General features: G+C 40.1%; 1 protein-coding gene across 4 annotated transcripts in view; it reads right to left on the reverse strand.

The window, feature by feature from the left end:
* pde4ba (phosphodiesterase 4B, cAMP-specific a) overlaps positions 1–24,182 on the reverse strand; it is a 199,959-nt gene that overhangs the window by 17,242 nt on the left and 158,535 nt on the right. For all 4 annotated transcript variants that reach the window (XM_077533933.1, XM_077533932.1, XM_077533934.1 and 1 more), the window contains one exon: positions 2,190–2,302. In XM_077533933.1, the coding sequence (XP_077390059.1) occupies positions 2,190–2,302 (113 nt within the window). The remainder of the gene's footprint in view (positions 1–2,189; positions 2,303–24,182) is intronic.

Genomic DNA, 24,182 nt, shown 5'->3' on the forward strand with positions numbered 1-24,182 from the left:
TGCTGGGATGCAACATCGCCCCTCGAGCATAGGGAGGGACTGCAGTTAGGAATCTAACAACAATGACACTTTTTCTATTGTAGTTAAAGAAAGTCCATTGGGTATACCTCAATCATTGTTGATGGAAACAAAAAACTGTTCATCAAAAATCAATCATGCAATCAGAATTTTATTCGGATCAACTCAGCTTGCAAATGTGTTCAAATTAGAAGAAAAGAGAATGTTGAATAAATTGTTTTCCTGTTGTAAGAATTAAAACAATTACAAGCAAAAAGAACTTGAAGAAGAAGATTTGAATTATACAAAGGGACACAATGTTCCATCAGGCATGTCAACAGGTTGAAAGACTGCCGTGTCGGAGTTTGTCTGTCAAGACTTCTACAAATGTTTGCATATTTAAATATTAATAGTTTGCTAGTTTAATGTTTTAATTTGTGATTAAACAATCATTATATAATATATTAGATTAAAAGAAGTCTAACCAATCGTCTGTTTAGACTGCGTTTAAATAACCACAGAAAAATAACACAAAAATGCTTGTTGGGGTCTGTTTTAGCTTTATCTGTAACCCACACTTTCCCAAACCTGTAAAACTCCAACCTCAAGTGGATAATATCTTATTTCTTCAAAATCCCCATAAATTTATATTAGACAGAAAAAAATAGAAAGACAGCATACCACCATGCAACATACAATAAAAAAATCTGTTTGATTCATTTCCACAGTAACGCACAATAAATCAAATTCTGGTGGACAGTAAAAAACAATAAAAAAACAAACCTTTGACAGCAACAGCGTAGATGAAGCGGAGAATATGTGAGATTAAATACTCACTGGACCATTCAAATTACATTTTGCCCCCTTGGGTGATGGATTCATAAAAGGTCTTTCCTTTCGGTACAATTCCATCATGATGTGAAACAGATGAATATTTTTTGTTAAAAGATTTTTTTCATGGCAGCTGTTGGAAGATCAAAATATGAATTCTTAGAGGGTTGCGGTTTGATATTTGTCTGGGGTCACGCCATGGGGTCACGCCAGAGTTAAGTTTGAGTTCATGACCTGTTAAGTTTGGGTTCATGACCGTGAGGTCAAGTGTCTATTTTGAACTGATGTAACCATCATCTAGTTTCAACTAGTTTTAGGCTATGTGATGTCAATCTTTAATCCTTTAGGTGATTTCTGGACCTATGTGATGTCGTTCTTTAGTCTCTTACTTGCTACAATCAGTCAGATCGATTCGCAGTCTGTAGGTGCAGGCTGAGAATTGTGTGTGTTTTGCCGGATTTTTGCTTTCTGTGCTCTGTGCAACTCTCTTTGTTTCTCATCTAGTCAAGTTTATTTCACGCCTCTCAATGTGAATAAATAGTTGAAACCTTATTTGTGTCTGCACTTTGGGATCCAACCTTCTGCACATGACATGATGCATACATATATATTGTATATTTTTATTAAACAATTACATTTTTAAATCAGGTTAATCACATTTTAGAATGTTGATTAATCACGATTAATCACTTAATTAAAATTTTTTAAATATTAAGATGTGACTAATCTGATTAAAAAAATTAATCGTATAAAAAGAAAAGCACAATATTGTGCTTTTGTACATAACAGCAATGCATATAAACCACCTACAATTTCTAATAACAATATTGAGGCGCTTACTTGTTAATGCACGCACACATTGAGTTCCTCCACATATTGACTCGCTTCACAAGCATATTACATTCCTCTTTATCTGACAATTAGCATAGATTTTAAACACAGAGGGCCAAAACATCCCAAATGAAACTTAAATTGCACTAATAAACTGGCCACCAGAGGGTGCTAGAACTGCACAAATGGAAATCAACCCGACTTTTTTCACAGATGTATTCCCTTTAAATATTGTGAATATGACGACGACGATATTGTGGCAGTTTTAATATCCCGATATCCCGATATTGCCCTTATCGTTGCATCCCTAGTAATAATGATGCAGACCGCCTTCCTTTCTGCTTATAATTAAAATGGGCGATTTTGGTCAAGCCTCCTGTTCACATACAGTAGGATCACAGCACGTATCCGTGGGTAATTAAACAAAGGATATATTGTATGTAAATAATGACGGCCTCCCATTTAGAGGTGAATGGTCATTCCTTGAAATCGTGTTGAAAATGATGCAAACAAATAAGGGCTCTCCCTACCTTGGTGGAGGCCATGTCGCTGACAGAGCGATAGGTCTGGATTGTCTCCAGCTGGTCCAGACACCAGTCCAACTCCTCCGTGGTCTCCATGGCCAGCTTCTGGTACGCCTCATCTGTCATCAAGCAAGCAGCACACAGACATACACAGTCAGAACAGGGCATAGAGGCCAGGCCGTGTGCCGCCTTTCTTTCAGTCTTGCATGCAGCTGCTGCTAAGGAGCGTGAATCATTAGGTGGCACCCAAGAGTGGCGCTCGCTTGTCTAGAAGGAGTAGCTGCGGTGAGCTGGTTGGATTTGGAGCTCTGGGCCAAAACTCCGTATTCAGCGTTTTTCTCCCTTTGTGCCGTGCCATTTCATGATTATAAAATAAGAACAGGAGGAAAACAGACAACAATGCACATACGGATGTGATAGTTAGCTTCATTAGCATTTAAAAATGTGAGGCGAAAGTAATACTATGCTGTAATTCGGAGAATATTGGTGGACAACGACTCCGTTTAAGACAGTAAATGGGCACGTTCTGTGCATCTGCAGCCCCATTATTGTGTATACTCGGGGTATCCTAGCTGCAGAGCACAACACGGCGGCATGCACTGCGCCGACCTTAGCGTGGCTGCGTAGAATGTGTCCCCCGCTCTGATCTTCTTGCCATCAAAGATGTGAGGCTGTTTGCTCTCTCAAACATGAGAGGCACCTGGCAGACTGCCCACGGCCTTCCGTCATGCCGCTGAAGGGAAGCGAGAGACACAGAGGGAGGCTGTGCAACTAGCTTAAGGCCACATGCTTCTGATGTTGAACTGGCTTCGCTGGAAATGTTTTTTTCCCGGGTATTACCGACACGGTTGAGGTGGTTTGTGTTTATAAGAGTGCTGAGCGTCATTTGCTCGGAAATATCTTCCCAATTTGGAAACATCTCTTTGGACAAGAATCGTACTATTTTTTAGACTTGGGTCTAGCGTCCCGGCGAATTTCGTTGTACTGTCCCGTTATTACACAGGTCCCGCCCTGGTGTCAAATTATTTTGCCATGTGTATGTCAATTATACGGTTGTCATTGCAATTCATATGATAAACCTTACATTCCTTCTTATTAAATTCCATACTCACGTTTGCGTTCTCATTTGCATCCACGTCTAATAGGTCGGCTAGAACTACTTCCTGTTTCTGTGTTTAATGCTGCATTCAAGGATGGTCGGAAGTCGTGATATATAGTTTTTTTTTTTTTTTTTTTTTTACCAATTCTGACCTGAAGGCATTCGAGGTGAAAGTAATCCATCCATCCATCCATTTTCTTGACCGCTTATTCCTCACAAGGGTCGCGGGGGCTGCTGGCGCCTATCTCAGCTGGCTCTGGGCAGTAGGCGGGGGACACCCTGGACTGGTTGCCAGCCAATCGCAGGGCACACAGAGACGAACAACCATCCACACACACGCACACCTAGGGACAATTCGGAGCGCCCAATTAACCTGCCAAGCATGTCTTTGGAATGTGGGAGGAGACCGGAGTACCCGGAGAAGACCCACGCGGGCACGGGGAGAACATGCAAACTCCACCCAGGAAGGTCCGAGCCTGGACTCGAACCGGAGACCTCAGAACTGGGAAGCGGACGTGCTAACCACTCGACTACCGTGCCGCCCTCGAGGTGAAAGTAAACAACCAAAACGGCGGATAGTGGTGAATTGTTTTTTATTTTGGTTCTTAAAATGCATTTTTGACCTCCAGCAAACTTACCTTCTCATAATTTTGCTTCATTTATTGTTTTTATCTTATTTCATAAGCATTCCATGCAAGTTAAATAGTTCACCGTATAATTTTATGCAGGGAGATACTGTCACATACGTTGCGTTACATGAGGTTATTTTGAATATTTCTGAATGAAGAAAGCTATCTAGTTTTATACTCAAGTAAATACTTCCTGGTTTGAACTCGGAAAAGTCCGACTTCCGGGCATCCTCAAATGCAGCATAAGAATCAGCTTCTAGTGGCAAGTTTCCAAAGCGGGACTGGCACGACAAACTACACAGCTAGCTTACAATAGCTTCTGAGACCGAGCAAAAAAAATTGCTTAGTTTACCACTCTTGAACTGTCAACCAAGATAGCATTTAGCATAAGCTAAAGGAATAACCCAAAAGTCTGGCAGTATCTTGAGGATTATGTTTGATTTAGCTACAAGTTGTGACCCACAAAACTAGCTAACTGTAGCACCAAGCTAGCATATCTGTCTTCTTAAGATGAAACATGGATGTCATTTTGGTAAGCCACCTAACTTTTTTTTTTTTTTTTTTTTTTAAAGAAATTCTTTGAATTCACAATATTTGTCTGAATTCCGAATTAATTCATTAACAACTGGATGCCTCTTATGCAGCATCTTTGCTCATAGCTAAAGCTCTGCTCTCAGGCTGAGAATATGCTAAACAAAAAACGTTGCCTTTGTCAAATGTGTTTTCTGCTGAGTGAATAGAATAGGAACAGACATTGTCAAACAAGTTGTGGGAAATCCTGGCAACTTTTTTTTTCTCACTGCAGCTGGGCAAATCCACAGATGTGAGTGGAAATGCGCAACTTGCTCTCTTGTTTGATGTAAATTGAAGCTAGATAGCACAAACTCATACGGTTTTGGATGCGTGTGAAGCAGGAACACCCTGACCTGGGATCGAGAGCTTTGGAGCAGCTGACCCTTTGCCTACGCATATTTAAGCGAGGCCTCCTTCTCTGAAAAGAGTGTGATCAAAGCAAAGCAGAGAAACAGACTGTGCTCGAAAAAGAGCTTGATCACAGCAGTTGCCTCCCAAGAATGACAAAGATCATCACTGAAGCACATTTTTGAAGATGTTTTTTATTTTTTTATTTACTTTTATCAGTTTGATCTTTTATTTCAAATTAAATTGATGGTTACTTTTTGAGAAGATATGTTTACTATAATCCCCAAAAAAAGGACACTTTATGTCATTATTTCATGTGGACCAATCTTTATGACTAAGGATAGAGCGGATAACGTTTTTTTGGCTGCGTTTTCTGGGTGGATCATTTTAACTATTGGTACTCCATCCAGTGTAATCAATCTGGAGAAATTGATAATTTAGGGAGGAATTGAGATTTTCTGTTGTAGACATGTCCAAAAATCAGGAAAACTGAAATGATGAAAAACCTATTCGCTGCAATTGTGTACTCCTTATTGTCGTTCTCGGCCTGAACATATTTTCAGCAATTAACAAATTTTTTGGGGGTGTTGCGCGCAATTTTCAGTGAAGCTCCACAACCACAACATGCGCACACAGTAGACTGCAGGGAAACAAAGTATTTCAATGGTACTTGCTTTACAAGAAACAGCGAGCAAGATTATCGAAACCACACATGTGGTTTCACAACTCTTCCTAACAAAGACCAAATACGCTGATAGCGGTCGGTTGGAGTTCTCTCTCTTTTTTTTTTTTTTCTTTTTTTTTACCCCTTACAAGCCGAATCATGACTTCACTCGCACAGCATTGCAAAATCTATCACTCACATTTATTAGAAAAAAACTGAGTGGAGTTGGTACAGTATTTTAAGTGAGTGCCATGTGACCATGCAGTAATTGATTTGGATGACACTTCTTCTGTCTGGGTTCTGATTGGCATCACTCACTACATGCATTAACACTAAGGGACACACGCCCTGGATTATTGACACTCAATGTAGTGCAAATCAGTGTTAAAACATTCAACGGCTGCCGGGGGGGGGGGGGAACAAGATTACAATTGGAAATGAAGCAGATATTAGATGAATGGCTCACCCCAATGTACCTCTAGAGCATTGGATCTTAATTGTCACACTGGGACCCGCATTTTTGTATTGTCAATAACAGTCATGACCCACTTTGACGTTAAAAACAACAACAACAAAATATTTGTCAAAAATAGCCTTTGAAAAAAAACAAAAGTGCAGACCAAAACAACTGTAACACTTAGCAGTCTGGATTATTATTATTATATAACATTAGCAAATTACTATTTATTTATTTATTTATTTATTTATTTTTAACGTGGGGTGCTGTTTGAAATGGCACAGGAAGTTGTGTTTACATTCCAAGTATGTTTCTGATGCATGCATGTCAATAGAATGTTTTCCAAATATAAGTCAACACTGACTTGGGATGCACATTAAATATTTGGCTGCTCCTATAATGCCTACATAATTTGAAAATTCAAAGTCATATTCACAGTAAATATTTGGAATGAAAAACCATTAACAGACATAAAAATTTAATCTGAATGGGCCTGTGGATCTCACTCTGCTTTATCTATCCTTCCCTCCTTCCTCTCTTTAGTTTTTCCTCTGGTCTCTTGAGATCTCTTTAATTTGTTGGAATTTAGAGGTTTCTGTGGTTGGCGTAAGACTCTGATTTTGTAACCATGTGGAAGGCAGGAAGTGTTTGGTTGGTGCTGGATTTTACTTTGATTTATCTATCTATCTTTTTATCTTTTTTTACTTTTTCTCTGGTCTCCTGATCATCTGAACCTCACGACTCTGGTGAGACTCTGAAGTATCCGGTTAAGGTGAAGGGTAATAGGTTTTTTATTTGGTTTTAGGTGAATTAATGAGTATAAATTTACACGTATTTGCACGCATGCATGCACGCGCACGCACGCACGCACGCACGCACGCACACACATGCACACATACACGTAAAACAAAAACAAAAAAGAGAGAGCAATGATGATAAGACGTTGAATTAGTAAAACAATTCTGAGCTCTCTCTTGGGAAAAAAAAAATACAAAATCTGAATGGGCCAAGGAAATAAACTAAATTCCGCGCCAAACATTTTACAAAATTTTGTAAAATTTTACGTTTTATTTTTTAACTCACAAAAACAAATGTATACAAATCTCCCAACTCAAATGTCCTTGTGATCACAAACTATATAGTAGATATTTGTGAGACATTTATGCAAATGACCCTGTGGATTAGTTTGACTTTCCCTTCTATATGTGTCGCAGTGCACGCACACACTGCATCAACTTTTAATCAAGTTTGCCTTTTAGCCGTTTTAGTCACCTTTCACTTGTTATAACCCTCCGCCCACCGTCATGCTCTTCTCCCTGCACCGCTGGGACATAGTGTTCCCTGTCCTTCTCATAATATACACATGTACACATTCCTGTTGGATTTACTAAAGATCACAGTGGGATTGCAACTAGGAAGCCAATAAATCGGAATAAAACAACTTTTCTCAATGGGTCGATAGAGACACTGAATAGTGTTGAACAAATATTAGACAAACTATGAGTTATTGATGAATAGGGACGTTCGACGTGCATTGTCCACATAAATAAAACAAAACACCCACAGCATACTGCACACAAGCACAATCAATCTAAAGAGATACAATATACAGTAAGAGCTGTATCAAAAATTATAGGCTTGAAATTACTTACAATACAATCTTTAGGTTACTTGAAATAAAATGTGTGTAAGGAACTGTTTCAAACTATTTTCCATTTTGTTATTTTTATCTCATTCGGGCCATGGTTAACTGAAGCCTATCAAAGCTGAGGTGAGGTACATTCTGGACGGTAACAGAAATAACACAAATCTGACAAATATAATAAAAATTTGATGAAAATTAACTAATGAAAATCAGACACTGTTTTTGAACAGCAGAATTATTTTTAAAAAAACAAACAAACTCATGAAACAGGCCTGGGCAAAAATGATGTCACCCCTAAAAAGATATGGGTTATGCTTACTGTCATGACTAGGGTCATGTACGGGTTTTGTTATGCTTACTTTCGTGACTAGGGTCATATAAGGGTCATGCTTACCTACTGTCATGACTAGGGTCATATAAGGGTCATGCTTACCTACTGTCATGACTAGGGTTATGTGAGGGTTATGTTTAAACCTGGGGTGGGGTGGGGGTTGTGGGGGTGGGGGTTGTGGGGGTGGAGGGGGGTACTGTCATGTCTGGGGTCACACCAGGGTTAAGTTTGAGTTCATGTTAAGTTGGGTTCACAACCGTGAGGTCAAGTGTCTGTTTTGTACTGATGTAACCATCATATAACCATCATCTAGTTTCAACTAGTTTTAGGTTATGTAATGTCAATCTTTAATCCTTTAGGTGATGTCTGGACCTTTGTGATGTCATTCTTTAGTCTTTTACTTGCTACAACCAATCAGATCGATTCACTGTCTGTAGGTGCAGTCTGAGAATTGTGTGTGTTTGCCGGATTATTGCTTTCTGGCCCTCTGTGCAACTCACTTTGTTTCTCATCTAGTCAAGTTTGTTCTATGCCTCTCGATGTGAATAAATAGTTGGGATCCAACCTTCAGCACATGACAGACATGTTTAACCAAAGTGTGTCCTCCAATTATAAACACAGGTGTTTTGAAACTTGTAATCATTCAGCAGGGTCCGACATTAAGCCTTTTTGTGTGTGTGTGTTGGCCCTGCCAGAATGCAGTACGCTTGTGGTCCAAAACTTTACTACTCTAGAGCATAAATCAAAACTAAACAACAATTGTAAAGGCAACGTTTTTATTTATTTATTTATTTTTTTATATTTTTTTTGATAGAGCGTTTGCAGTAATTTGAAAACAGCCAGTTTCATTAGTGGCACTCTGCAAACTAATCAAAACTATTCCCACAATATGCACCCAAACGATTCCCAGACCGTGTGCTATTCACACACAGATACACATGGGAATCTACGCATATGGAAGGAGGGAGAGAAGGAAGTTACGGGACAGGCTGACATCAGCGGGGTTTCTCCAAGGCCCCAAGGCATCGATATGAGTCTTGCATCTGCTGCTCTCAGACGCGCTGACATGTTCTGATACAGAAATATGGTGTTTTCTTTGACGCTTGAACTCATTCCGATAAGGTAGCAGACGTCAGTGAGGTTCTTTGTGTGTCATAGCAGAGATTCTGGTTGAAGGACCAGTCAGTTTAAAACAGTCTTGTCCTTGAGCAGCCTCTCTCAAGTCTGTTTTGAGCAGTGCTATCAAAATTATTACCTCTTTTTTTGTACTTGGCTAATTAGGGAAAGTCAACCTTAAACATTTTTGAGAATAATGTTAGTGTCACCCTCTTAAAATAATTGCTATTTATTTTTTTTCAAATTAGCTCATGCCAGTGGTTCTATTTTTTGTTTCCTGAAAAATCTGAAAAAAAAAAAAAAAAAAAAACACTTAGGCAGTTATTTTAAGAGTCTAAACATGACATTCTGATTAATATTGCTTTAGTGGAATATAAGTTATGAAGCAAAATCCAGCTGTTGTCATCCATTTCAGGGGGTGGCCATTTTACCACTTGCTGCCGACTGAAGATGACGTCACAGTGGCTCAGGCTCAGGCAATGACCAATCACAGATCACCTGTTTTCTAAAGCGGAGCTGTGATTGGTTGTTACCTGAGACTGGAACAACATTGATGTCATCTTCAGTCGACGGCATGTGGCAAAATGGCCGCCTTCTGATATTGATCAAAACTGCTGGATTTGCTGCTTAACTCATATTCCACTAACGCAGTATTAACTAGAATATCGTATTGAGACTAGTGGGCCTGCATAGAACATAATTGTTAAGAATGTTTTTTTGTTTGTTTGTTTTTTTACTTCCCCTTTAAATACAGTACTTGGCCGCATGAAGTAATCCATAAAAAAAAGGGGTTCAAATATTCAAAATAGTATTAACTATTTCAATGTTCTCAATCTTAATTACACCCAGTTCAGAACATTATTGGTTATTCAGAATGTACTGTAGATTGATGAGCCGGTTCTGTCTCATCTATGTACTATACTTTGCATACTCCTCAGCATGTCTAGTTGTGTAATGATATGTGATCTCTTCAGCATCGTAAATCTCTGTATTCAAGACATGTTGGGGTGTCCCTGTGCCCAACGAGAAAACATTCCGTTCCTGTTGCCAACATTTCTCTTCACAGCAGGTTTTGAAAAAGACATGACTGGGTGACATGACAATGTCATTTACTTCCACTTTTTGTCACCTCAGAATTACGTTTCACCAAAAGATGGGCATGAGCTCGGACTGTGCAATTAATTGAAATTCAATTGCAATTTCAGTTATTACACGCCACAATTACAAAATCGTCATAATTAAAAAAAAATATTGTTAATAAAATTTTTTAGTTATTTACATTATCCCAAAGTGGCCCGGGCTGCCAGGGCCCTTTATAGCTGCTCGCAGCTCTAGTTAGGGCCCGAGCAGCTACTGCTGCAAGGTCCTCTTGTTTTTGTAGATTTTTTTTTCTTTTTTTATTTTAACATGTATAATTATAGTGTTTCAAAGAAATTTGTTTGTCTTCATAGTTTTTAACGTTTAAAGATATCATCCTCAAAATATCATCCTCTGGGTCATGGCCCCAAGGCTGAAAGTTTGAAACTCCTGACCTAAAGGAATAACCAGCACACTTAACACTTAACTTAACAGTTTACTCGTGGAAAATGACATCAGCAATCATGGGCATTAAATTTTAATCAAACATGTCATTAAGACAAAGCTTTGATTTATAAGTGTAAAATTGGTACTATGATCTTCATGCACACCACTAGCACAGATAATAGGATAATCATGAAACTATCACGACCTTAAGTTCATCTGGAAAATTAACAAATAAGTCTATAAACTAATGGTCAACCACTGGCAAACAGAATTTGATATCAACAGCAAAATGGAAACGTGACAGGCTTTGACGACAGTTTTATAGTCAGTGCAAAAACATGTCCCAGTAGTTGTCTGTTTACATTTAAACTCCAGCTTCCAGTCAACAAGTGACGCCACCGCACGCTGTAATTGCGAGATTCTAATTCCGGCATCTTGACGCTCTCATTCTGGTCAGTGCGGACTCATGTTCTTCTCCTCATCTATGAGAAACTTAACACAACACCATTGGACTGTGCAACAAGAGGGACAATGTCTGCAGTATTTCACTCACAAAATGGAGTCTACAGTTACAGTCCCATAAGGCTTACATTATTGACAACAATTAATAATACTTGACAAGTGAAATTTAAAACAAAGAAAGATATTTTCCAACCGTAATTAAAGAAACGTGACACTTGTTATATGTAAATGCATGTGTGTAGGCCTTGGTTCAAGCCCGTTTGGTCCAGGTGGGGACAGAGCCAGCTGAGTGTGGCGGGCGAGCAAGGCACAGGCATTCAGTGATGAAGGGCTTTGCGTGCAAAGAAGGATCACAGTTTCCAGAAACATATGAAGAGCAGCTGAGGCAAACCTCAAGTGACCTCAGACAACATGACTCCTTTACATGGGTAAGCGTAGCAAAAGAGAGCGCGAGTCAGAGCCCATGTGGTTGTGCGTGCATGTTGTCCACCACAAAAGAGCGCCGGAAAATCAAATTGAACCAATAAAGATGTTTGGCCCTGCAAAATATGATTGTTTTTGCCAGTGGACTTTCATGATTAAATCAAGATTGAAAATCCTTATATAAACGCACATATAAAATTGTAACGGGCATGTGGCATCCATTGCCTGAAAAAAAATAAAAAATTGGATTGCTAAAAACAAAACACATTTTTTAAAACCACATTAAGCTAATTTAATTCTTGCTTCATTTTTAGATTCTCAGAAAAGCTCATTAAGTATCAAAGGTGTTTTTTTTGTTGTTTTTTTTAAGTCGCCTTTCTGTCACTTTCCACAAATAATAATAATCATGATCTCTGGGGGAGTTTTCCCAAACAGCCAAGCAAAATGGCCTGTCTGTGAGGCAGAGCGTGTGTCAATCCATTTGCGCTGAGCTGAACAGGCCTGCTGGCAAGGGGAAGGACAGCCGTCTATTTTATGACCGTGCTGACGTCAATGGCATAATTCAAATACTTGCAGAATGCAGACTTCCAGCTTACTGAGGCTGCTCTCACTCAGGGAGGGACATGAATAAAACCTGACATGGATTTCTCCATTGCTGCTTTGTGTATTAGTTATGCATTGGCTTTCGAGGAATTAACAAATAATAAATAGACTGTTTGACAAGTCTATTCAAGACAGTCAAGTGGAATTTGTCATTTGAGGTTTACTGTAACAAATTGACAACACATTATTTGCAATTTCTAAAATGTGAATATATGAATGAGATGAAACAATGTGGATGTAAAATTCGAATGGTCCAAAACATTTTTAATGTTTGACAAACATTCTGTGAGTATAGAATATTTTCCAAGTGACAATCACTAGTGACCTGTATCTCTCAATATCCAAACTATTTAAAGTTGATGGTCATCCCAGTGTCGAAATGTGACCTGCAACAACAGGCCTGGTCCCTGCTCCACAAACAAGTCTGCAATGTCATAAACAAGGTGCTAAATATCAACCGTCCTCAAAGGTCTCTACACTTGTTGATCCATCCAAGTGAAGGGAAATCCAGAGGGGGAGGAAAAAAAAATGATTCTTTGAAATAGTCAGGCAGCATTGGCAAACAAAATGCTTAGATATTCAAAAAACAGAAAATCCAAAAGTCCAAAACAAGATTCAAAGTAAACATTTTTTAACTCGGGCTGTTCCACAAAAGAGCCACCGATAGTCAACTAATTGTATCATACTGTATGTAAATTGGGGCGGCAAAGTGGAAAAGTGGATAGCACGTCCGCCTCCCAGTTCTGAGGACTTGGGTTTGAATCCAGGCTCCAGCCTTCCTGGGTGGAGTTTGCATGTTCTCCCCGTGCCCGTGTGGGTCTTCTCCTGTTACTCCGGTCTCCTCCCACGTTCCAAAGACATGCATGGCAGGTTAATTGGGGGCTCCAAATTGTCCCCAGGTGTGCTTGTGTGTGTGGATGGCTGTTCGTCTCTGTGTGCCCTGCAATTAGCTGGCGACTGGTCCAGGGTGTACTCCGCCTACTGCCCAAAGCCAGCTGAGCGCCAGCACCCCCCGCGACCCTTGTGAGGAAGTGACACGAAGCGAGGAGGTAGGACTCAGACGCAGAGTGTAAGTTGGCCAACAAGGCTGCAGCTTTAATCCAATGAAACTCAAATCGCCTCGCAAGGAGGGAAAAAAGGCTGAACAAAAAGAGCTCCAAACGGGAGATACAAAAAAGGGCACTCAAAAACAGGGACAACAAAAGGCGCTCCACAAGGGAGGAAAAACAGGGCAAACTAAAGGCGCAAGACAAGGCAAGGCTAGACATCAAACAAGGACGGTGGTACGAGGACTGAGAGGACGCTTCCATGCACTGAGATATGTGACACTTCGGCAACGAGGAGAGAATTCAGGTGGCTTTTATGTCCGGGTTGATTAGGAACAGGTGGTAGTGATCATGGGCGTGGACCGGTAATCAGTGAGGCTGCAGGAAGGGTAAGTGACCTGGGGTGAGAGTGGAGTCAGGACTATCAAAATAAAACAGGAACATGACTGTAAAAACAAAAGCATGAAGTGGCGGCGTGACAGTACCCCCCCCCCCCTCAATGGCCGGCCCTTGACGGCCTTTCAGCAAGGAGTCCAAAAACAAGGGCGGGCGGAAGGGGGCACGGAGGAGGGAACACGACCCACCCATCCGTCCCAGACAAAAAGGCAGTTCAGGAGGGCGTCCATGACGCCAGACGAGAGTCCCGTCGGGACCGTTCCGAAGGCCTTTTCCTAGCGCCGGATCAGGTTTGGAAAGTACCAAGGGGATCCCGTGGATAGTTTCGACTTGGTAGACCTGGCAGACTTGGCAGACTTGGCAGACTTGGCGAGGCGTGGCAGACTTGGCGTGGCAGGCTTGGCAGATTTGACGAGGCGCGGCAGGCTTGGCAAACGTGGCAGAATTGGCGTGACAGGCTTGGCAGACCTGGCGAAACGTGGCAGAATTGGCGTGACAGGCTTGGCAGACCTGGCGAAACGTGGCAGAATTGGCGTGACAGGCTTGGCAGACTTGGCAAAACGTGGTGGGCTTGGCAGGTGTGGCAGGCTTGGCGTGGCCGGCTCTGGCGTGGACGGCCCTGGCGTGGACGGCCCTGGCGTGGACGGCCCTGGCGTGGACGGCCCTGGCGTGGACGGCTTAGGCATGGACGGCTTTGGCTTGGTCGGCTTTGGCTTGGTCGGCTTTGGCTTGGTCGGCGTGATGCAGGGACTTGGCGGGACCTGATGCAGAGACTTGGCGTGACATGATGCAGAGACTTGGTGTGGCTCAGGGTCTTGGAGATGCGCCCGGCGAGACTCGGGGGCTTGAGACGGTGACTGGCGAGGTTCAGGAGCGAGAGGCTCAAGCGTCACCTGGTTGACCGTGGCTGAGGATGCACTGGTTGATGACTGTTCCAAAACGTGATCCATACAGTCCATTCCCCATTCCAGTACGTTTCCGGAGTTCCAGTCGATTCGGGGGTTGTGTTGACGTAGCCAAGGGTGTCCCAGAACCAAAGTGGGTGTCGAAGCTTGGATTACATGGAAACGGAGGTTTTCGATGTGTTGTCCTATTCATACTTCTAGGGGTTCGGTGATATGGGTGATGCTGAAGAGCTCCTTGCCATTCAGGGCTCTGGCCTGGATGATCCGGGGAAGGGGTGCGGTGGTGGCTCGTACTTGCTTAACGAGGCCCCAGTCCATGAGGCTCTCGTCGGAACCGGAGTCGATGAGTGCTGGCATGTCAATGGTCATAGCATGGTGGCGTATCTGCGCTTGCGTGATTCTTTGTGTCTTAGCAGGTCGGGGTGACGGGAAACTCACCGGTGAACCTCTCTTCACGGTGCAAGTTCCAACCCGATGACCAAGTTCACCACAGTAGTAGCAGCGGCCTTCTTGGCGGCGACGCTGTCGCTCCTCTGTGGTTAACTGGGCCCGACCAAGCTGCATGGGTTCCTCGTCATTCCCACTGACCTCCCTCGCGGAGGATGACTGGGGAAATGCATATCGTGGAGTCTCACTTGCCAGTGGATGCTGGAGGGGTCCAGAACCGGGTATCCCTTGGAGTCCGCTGCTCTGCTTGAGCTCCCGCCTCCGATGATCAGTGCGGATGGCAAGCGAAATCAACGAGTCCAGGTCGCCGGGTAAGTCACTAGGAAGCAAGAGTTCCTGCATTGAGGTTGTGAGTCCCTTTAAAAAGTGATCATAGAGAGCTGTGTCGTTCCAGCCACTCTTGGCTGCTAGAGTTCGGAATCGGATGGCATAATCATTGACCGATTCTCTGCCTTGTCTGAGATAGCTGAGTTCTCGCGTCTTCTCTCGATCCATGTTGACTGGATCGAAAACTTGGCGGAGAGTCATGCAAAACCCGGCTGCGGTTGAGCAGGTCGGGGAGTTTCGTGCCCATTCCGCGGTGGCCCAGTCCCTGGCTCGTCCCGTCAGGTGGGAAATCAAGAAGGCCACGCGGGAACGGTCTGTGGGAAATGCCTGTGGCGAGAGTTCGAAGTGAATGTCACATTCGGTCAGGAATGCCTGACAATGTCCTGGTTCTCCCGAGTATCGCTCCGGGGAGGCTAGTCTCATTCCAGCCCCGGTCAAGGCTGGAGTCGGGATCGGGTATTCAGCTGCTTCCGGTTTCGTGACGGTTGGCGAGGAGTGTTGCAGGTGGTTCACCAGCTCCTGCACCCGTCCAGCAAGTTCATCTATCCGGATGACCATGGCTTGCTGGCCCTCCTCCAGGTGCGACAGGCGGACAGCCTGTTGCCGAAGTGCAGCCACCAACTTCTCCGCTGGGTCCATGCTGGCCGAAGTGTACTGACACGAAGCGAGGAGGTAGGACTCAGACGCAGAGTGTAAGTTGGCCAACAAGGCTGCAGCTTTAATCCAATGAAACTCAAATCGCCTCGCAAGGAGGGAAAAAAGGCTGAACAAAAAGAGCTCCAAACGGGAGATACAAAAAAGGGCACTCAAAAACAGGGACAACAAAAGGCGCTCCACAAGGGAGGAAAAACAGGGCAAACTAAAGGCACAAGGCAAGGCTAGACATCAAACAAGGACGGTGGTACGAGGACTGAGAGGACGCTTCCATGCACTGAGATATGTGACACTTCGGCAACGAGGAGAGAATTCAGGTGGCTTTTATGTCCGGGTTGATTAGGAACAGGTGGTAGTGATCATGGGCGTGGACCGGTAATCAGTGAGGCTGCAGGAAGGGTAAGTGACCTGGGGTGAGAGTGGAGTCAGGACTATCAAAATAAAACAGGAACATGACTGTAAAAACAAAAGCATGAAGTGGCGGCGTGACAGGAAGAAGCGGTCAAGAAAATGGATGGATGTAAATCAGATCATATCGCACCAGCGATATGAGATCTTCAGACTTGGGCCAATTGGAGTAACACAGAGTTCAAAATAAACATGGTGAAGCTGCATTTAGCTGTTACGTTGCACACAAATAGAATAATCTGCCAACAGAAGTCAGCACCAAGTTTAAATGCTTTTAAATTCAGGTTAAAGGCTTAGCTTTTTTTCCCCACATATTTTTAAATTAAGTTTTTCTCTTTTAATTATTTTAGTAAGCTATTCTTATTTCTCTAATCTTAAATGTTTTTAAACCCTCTCTTAATGTCTTTATTTTAACATTGTAAAGAGATATTTGACTCATTGAACAATTTTCAGCAGTAAAAAGTTCACATTTTGTGCAGAATTAATTTGATAACTTCATTTTTTTTTTATTTACAATTAATACATTTAAAACTATGACTGATGATGACATCACCTGTGCTGAGGAAGTAGGTAACGACCAATCATGGCTCAGTTTGCTGACCAACCCCAGAAAACAGGTGAGCCATGATTGATCATTACCTACTTCCTCAGCACAGGTGATGTCATTAACAGTCGACAGCAAGTAGAAAAATTACTTTTTAAAGGTATTAATTGTACATGAAAAATAATGAAGTTACCACATTATAGACAATATATGAACTTTTTACTGCTGAAAATGGCTCAATGAGTCAAGTATCCCTTGAAGCTACTTTTGTTTTTTTCTGCTTTTCTTTCAAGTGTTTGTGCTTGTAGGTGTTGTGTCTTTACTTGTGTAAAGCACATTGAGTCGTCTTGCGTATGAAATGTGCTAGAGAAATAAAACTGTCTTGCCTTGCCAGCAAGCAGCTCCTCTTACTATTATGTAAGAATTATTTGCTTACAGCCTGAATTGTTGAAGTATGTACAAACTAAAAATAAAGACAACTAAGATGATCGTAAACACCAAATAAACTGAACCAAAAATTATAAGCTACTCTTTTAGACAATCAGGAAAAATCAGCGTGGTGAATAAAACGACACTTAAAAATTAACGTGTTGTTTTTTTATTTTTATTGAACTTTTATCCAAAATGTTTTGTTTCGCTTCAATAGTACTTCAAAATAAGTAAAGTGAGCTACACAATTAAAATGAGGTATGCACCTGAAAAAAAAAAAAAAAAAAAATCATTAAAGATGAGGAGGAGGAACTTTTTTTTTTTATTTTTATTTTTTTTTTTAATAAAATACAGAATAACAGTTTATTGCATTTTTTAAATTATACGTTATCCCAAATATTACGAGTTTCATTCTAATAATTTCACACTATGATTATCACATGTCGACACATTTCATCATAAATTGTGATGACAATCAGTCTAGTTTTTTGGACGTAATGTGACATTTCATTCAATCCCAGCCATTTTCGCTCCCGGCTGTTTTATTGGTTTGACGTATTTTGCAAGTGTCACAAAATATTGTGTTCTATTACTATAAAAACAAAAGATTAGAGTTTCTTCTTTCATCAGGAAAAAAGTATATTTATATCTGTTTTTTTGCAGCAATTTGCATTAGAGTATAGCTAAGTTTCATCATTATTTGAAATCTGTTGAAAACACTGGCAAAAAGAGCTTGTTGTATACATGGCCCTGGCTGATCTCTTATACTCTGCTGCCACCAGCTGGACGTTTTTGTAATAACTATCATACCTAGCATTTAAAAAAACAACAACAACAACAACAACTTATAAATATGTCTTTGAGACAGTGGTAGTATTTAAAATAAAATGTATTTATACGTTTTTGGGAGCAAATGAGGCAACTGGAGCCACTGTCACAACGTGAAGAATAAAAAACAAATACTGTGAATTTTGTTAATTGCACTCCTGCGCGTACTTTGATATTGGGCAGCAACAGAATTGGCATCCTCAACTGGTCTATCATTTTCCCATCTTGGTCTCCAAAACAAATCACAACATATCTTAGCTGACTGATGGTTGGTATGGACTTAGTGGTGACTCGATAAACTGTTACGCATTTTACACACAAGCGCATACTGCAGCCCGTATGATCATGAAGCTCCGGTAAGGAGTAGTGATGGTATCACTTTGCTGCCAAGACTCCGAATATATCAACAACTTCTTAGATCTGTCCAGAGCCAGAGAGCAGGCGGTTTAAAGGATGGACGAGATATTCCTCACATCCTCACTGAGAACAAACACGCAACTACCCACATCTGTCGCAAGCGTGCACGCACGCACACACGCACAAACACACAGATGGGAGGCGCTCACTTATTTACAGTACAAACACAAGTCGACTCACAACTTCACCTCGTGATGCAAGGCACCATTTGGGCAAACAAGGCTTGTGTAAACACACACTTGAGGATGCGAATACACAGGGAGACGTGCATTTTTTCAAAGCAACCTGGCCTGTATACACAATTCTTTTCATCGTAGCACGTCTGTGTTATCTGCAAGGAATAGCCGGAGTGCTGAGAGACATAGTGCAGTTTGATGACTTGTGTGATTTGGGCCATGGTCCCACAACATCCCTGGACTTGAAAAGACAGCACGGCTGCACAGCGGCACCATAAATGACAACAGAGCAGCCAAGTCTATCAATTTTGCATTTCTCAGGCATGTGACAACTACCACCTCAGCTGTTTGTCAAGACGCTTCCAACCCTCCCCCTCAAATGAAAATATTTCTAATTTATTATACGTTTCATAATCAGGTGCTGTTTTACCCGTGTTTTAGAAAATCCTTGGCATCAACTTTCTTAAAGCCGCCCAAAATAATCATCAAGAATAATAAAATTCAGCACTGGAGGACCAGCACATGAACTGAAAGAAAGTGCTGCCACTGCATAGGAACACATATTCCAATGTAATTATCTTTCTGTTTTAACTAAGAAAGCAGCATAAAAGAAAAAAAAAAAAGTCAGGAAAAAGATGGCTCAGCACGTATGCACATTCCTTTCCATTCCATGCTGACCTGCATTTAGCTCAAGGTGAAGTATTGGGGACAGATAGGGAAAAGGTCAGGTAAAGATGATGCAAAACCCTAAATTGTAAACTTTAAAAATAATTAAAAAAAATAAATACAAATTTAAAAAAACAATTAAAAAAAAATCCCAAAATAACAGAATTTTGATTTTACAGATTTTTCCTACAGTTTTAAAATGGCGTTTAATTTTAAAAAAAGAGACTGATCTGTGATGCTGAATGTAAAATAACATGTAATCACTTTAACTGTGAAAATACTATTTCTGTTCTTTTACCGAGAAAGGCATTACAAATACATATATTTGAAATTTGTTCATAAACAGGCCCAAAAATCAGACAGTTTTGAAATCGTGATAATTTTTCTAATTAGACATTAAAAACAACCTGAAATTAAGGCTAAATCTGGTTGAAATTATAACTATAAACTGTATTTTTTTAATTATGGAAAAAAAATGTTTTTATGAGACGTAAGTAAGGACAAGTTTTTTTTTTTAAATGTTCTTTTTTTTAACATTCAGTAAAAAACATTCATACAGTGTCATTTGTGTCACTAAGTTAGTGTATAACTTTGTATTTTACTCCAAGACATATGAAAAGGCGAAGTATTGCTCGACGAAAACACCACTTTTCAAATTTGCAATGTTCTGTAAGCGTAACATCATATCGTTCCTGCCATGTGAAGACATCCTTTTTTTTTGTGGGGGGGGTAATTTTTGGAATGTCTGCATTTAATTCAATTACATCCTAAAAACACGAAAATGTAAATAAAAAAAAATAAAAAAAAAAGACAAAAATGGACAAAAGTGTTTTCACATAGCAGCAACCATATTATAATTATGTCTGTTGTTTACTTAATGGACATATTCAAACAATATCATATGAAAAAAGTCATTCCAAACTACTGTATTCAGTGTGTTTTTTTAAATAATAATAATAATAATAATAATATTAATAATAATAATAATAATAATTATATATATATATATATATATATATATATATATATATATATATATATATATATATATATATATATATGTATATTATTATTATTTTTTTTTATTATTTTTTTTTCTCCGCCCATGCTTGCCTTAGAAAATCTGCATTTATGCCGTTTTTCGCCAGGAAGGCTTTGTGGCCTGTCAATTTGCATTTTGGCAAATTTCAGTCTTGTCATTCCAGTCTTTCAAGTCAGGTGCTTTCACACTAGCACTCTTATGTTTGTTTTAATCAAACTCTAGTTCACTTTCACGAGTTTGTGAGTTTCAGTTGAAAAGGCAAACACAGCAAACATCCAGGGAACAGCATACATACAGGAAATCTGTATTCAGCATTGGACAAAGTGCTCCAGTTCTTAGTCCATAGTTGTGTCCACTATGAATGGAACTAAATACAAATACTGTATGTACCTACCATGTATTTATCTCTCCCTAAGGTTGTGACTGTTTTCTACCAGTACTCTGGCTTCTTCCCAGCTCAAAAACATATACATACAGTATATCTCTCCTGTCCACGGTCTAGCCCCAGGGGTGTTTTTCATCCGAGAAAAATCTAAGGATGCAAGGACCTCTTAGATTTTATTTTTTTTTTTTTTTTACTTAATTTATCAAGCACACCAAAATCAGTCAATCAAGCAATTGGAAATTGTTTATAGATATGTTACAGTTGTGTTTTGTTTTTGTTTTTTTGAAAAAATGATACCTGAACTGCTTTCTATAAGACAAATGATTTGTGATTTTACAAGAATGTGTAGGGCTGGGTTCAAAATATCGATATATCAATATCGTATCGATACGCCTTTTCATATCCCAATATCGATACATAAAACCATGTATCGCTATATTGACCCCGCCCCCAACACACACACACATGACACATCCAACACACACAAACAAATGCTTCCAAGCCCGTGTCACTTACACGGAGGAAGCCAGTATCGATCATCTCCCCACCCACCCCCTCCCCTCAACCACCACTGGAACATTTGCACAAAACAACAATGTGAATGTCGTGAGTGTCAGTGTTTTTTGTCACTTTTTTTACACAGCCTGTACTGTGGTTGTAATTGATTTAAATAATTATTTATTGTTTTTATAAGGCCATGTTAAATAAAACAGAGTATTAATGTAACTGCAATGGATTCAATTCTTAATGTAAATATTCATATTTTTACTAATGCATTTAATTACAGCAAGAAGTTTCTACTATTTGCAGCACTGGTACTTTTGACTGTCTAAAATAGGTACTGCATGAATTCCTCAAATGAATCAAAAATCGTTGTGAATCGTGAATTGAAGCGAATCGATCCTGGAAATCTGAATCGATACCCAGCCCTAAGAATTTGAGATGGTCAGGATCCCGTAATCTGCCAGAAAATATCAGCCCCGACAATGAACAGCAGCCAGATCCCGATTTAACTTTCACAAACAAAGAGGAGCAATCTTTCGTGAGTTGTCCATTTTTAAAGCAGCTACTTGGGAATCTTTCGTATGATAGTCTCACAATTTGGGCCTTGACACAGCGCAGTGCTTGTAAAAATTAATTATCTTTATTCACTTGTGTTATGAAGAGAAATATTATTGTTTAATTGCAAATAGTTAGTTTGCATATTTAGCAAAGCTCTACAGTATATAAAACAAATGTGTTAGTAGCAAATGTCATTCTTCATATATGCCACGGGCTGCTTAAAAATGGTTGGTGTGCCACAAATGGCCCCTGGACCATAGTTTGGACACCCATGGTCTACCCTACCGCTCACCTGAGGTCAGCTGTGATAGGCTTCAGCAGCCACTAACACTGAACAGGCAATATTAGTGTAGAAAATACATACAGATGAATTATTGTCCTTTATAATGTACCTAACAACAATGGCAAAAACAAACAAATTAATTAATCGCACAATGTTGTGCTCGTGGGGAAAATGTATTGAATGAAGTCATTTGTACATATTAAATAGAATTTTTGAAAGACAGCTAATGTCGTTACACAAAATGAGAAAATAGAGTGCTTGTCATCCCGTGCTTAATCTGTACAAGTGTATAATGATACCGATTTGCACTTTGAATAACAGTGTGAAAACAACACAACCCGAAAGAGCTCATCAAGTGGATGTACTTAGGATGCCATTAACAGCTTTTGAGAAGCTCTGAACACATACTGTAGATTCATTCAACTAGATCGTAAGTACAGCTTGAATATGAAGAAGGTGAAGGTAACATCTTATCTGCGACTGTTAAGGACACATTCTACTTTCAGCAAGGTTGAACACATTATGTATTGACTATGGCTTTAAGTGTTTACACAGGTGGGAAAAGATTAACGCTAGCTAAGGTCAAACTATACACATTTTGACCATGGTGGAAAATGTGCTGACTTTGACAATATTTCAAATTATAATTAGATTGGAGCCTCCTAATTTAAACACCTGAAAGGATGTTGTATTTTGAATTTGACAAAAGTTTTCAGGGAAAAAAACGTGCCTTTAAACCCAGGACAAAAACTTGAAAGTCAGCCATTGTGTGTGACCTCACACCAGAACGCAATGTACCTAACGAGTTCAGTCAACAAACAAGAGCTGCTAGCGTCACTGATTGTTATGAAATTAGCGTTCAACTAATCAATCTTTTGTTATCGGCCTAATTCTGAAAACATTTTCTCTCTGAGCGAGCCATTTGGCGAATTGTGAGGTCATCAGTTTTTGAAGCGCAACCACTATTAGTGAAAATGTGTTATTGTTTATTGATGCTGGCCTTTTTCGCGCATTCAAGATTGTGCCTCGTCCAGGCAACGTCATTTGTCTTGTTTCAACTTCCTGGCTCCATCCCCTGTCGCAATGGTGACAAAAGTCTTTACTTGCCTTTGGCAGGCAGTTAATGTGCAGAATGAGGAAAAAAACAGACCGATTAGAAATTAGGTGCGTAATGGGTGCTATAATTCTTGATCCCTGGGGAATTTTGACAGAATGTGTCATGATTTTTTGGATGATTGAGTTTTGGTCTTGGTTGTGTTTTATTCTTTGGAATTTGTCCCGTCTGCTCGTCATTTCTTTGCCTCCACCTGGGCTCATCAATTTTGTTGCACTTGTATCAATCAATCAGTTATTTTTTCCAGTCACTCGTGCCCTGTCAGCCTTTTTGTATTTAATTCTGTGTTCATTCAGTCTGTCTTTGGTAATTGTCATTTGTCATGACTGTGGTGGTGAGTCTGTCGCCTGAGTTCTTCGGTCAGTTAATTTCTTGCACATACAGTGGATCGTTCACCAAAAATACAGTTGCAAGACTAATAAATAAACTTAAATAGGCCATAAAATGTCATCTGTTCTTCATCTAAGTTACAACAATAGATAGTTTTCCTAAACTTTGTGTGAGCAACCTGAAATACTGAATAATAATAACATAATGTATCACTGGTGTCGGGGCGAAATATCATAAGTCACAATTTGGCAACTGTAATATATATATATTAGGGGTGTCACGATTCGCCAACTCCACGATTCGATTTAAATTTTGATTTTGGGGTCACGATTCGATTTTTTTTTCGATTTTTTTTTTTTTTCCGCTCCCCCACTTTATAACACAGAGGCATATGCTTCTGTAGGCTAAGGCTAGTCTATGATCATTGGTTCTATTCATTGTACAGTAAATCTTATTTCAAAAGATCGGCTACATATAGGTGATGCAATTTCCATATTATTTTTGTGTAAATTTATGTAATATATGATAATTGACATTAGGCAGGAATGATCAAATTCAAAGAATTTATTTACAATATAAAGTTAACCGTCTTGTTCTTACTGAAGTGTAAAATAAAAAATAAAAAAACAAAAACAAAAAGTCACAGTGGGTGCCTGCCATCTATTG

Source organism: Festucalex cinctus, chromosome 10 (assembly GCF_051991245.1).
Source record: "Festucalex cinctus isolate MCC-2025b chromosome 10, RoL_Fcin_1.0, whole genome shotgun sequence".
NCBI classification, from domain to species: Eukaryota; Metazoa; Chordata; class Actinopteri; order Syngnathiformes; family Syngnathidae; genus Festucalex; species Festucalex cinctus.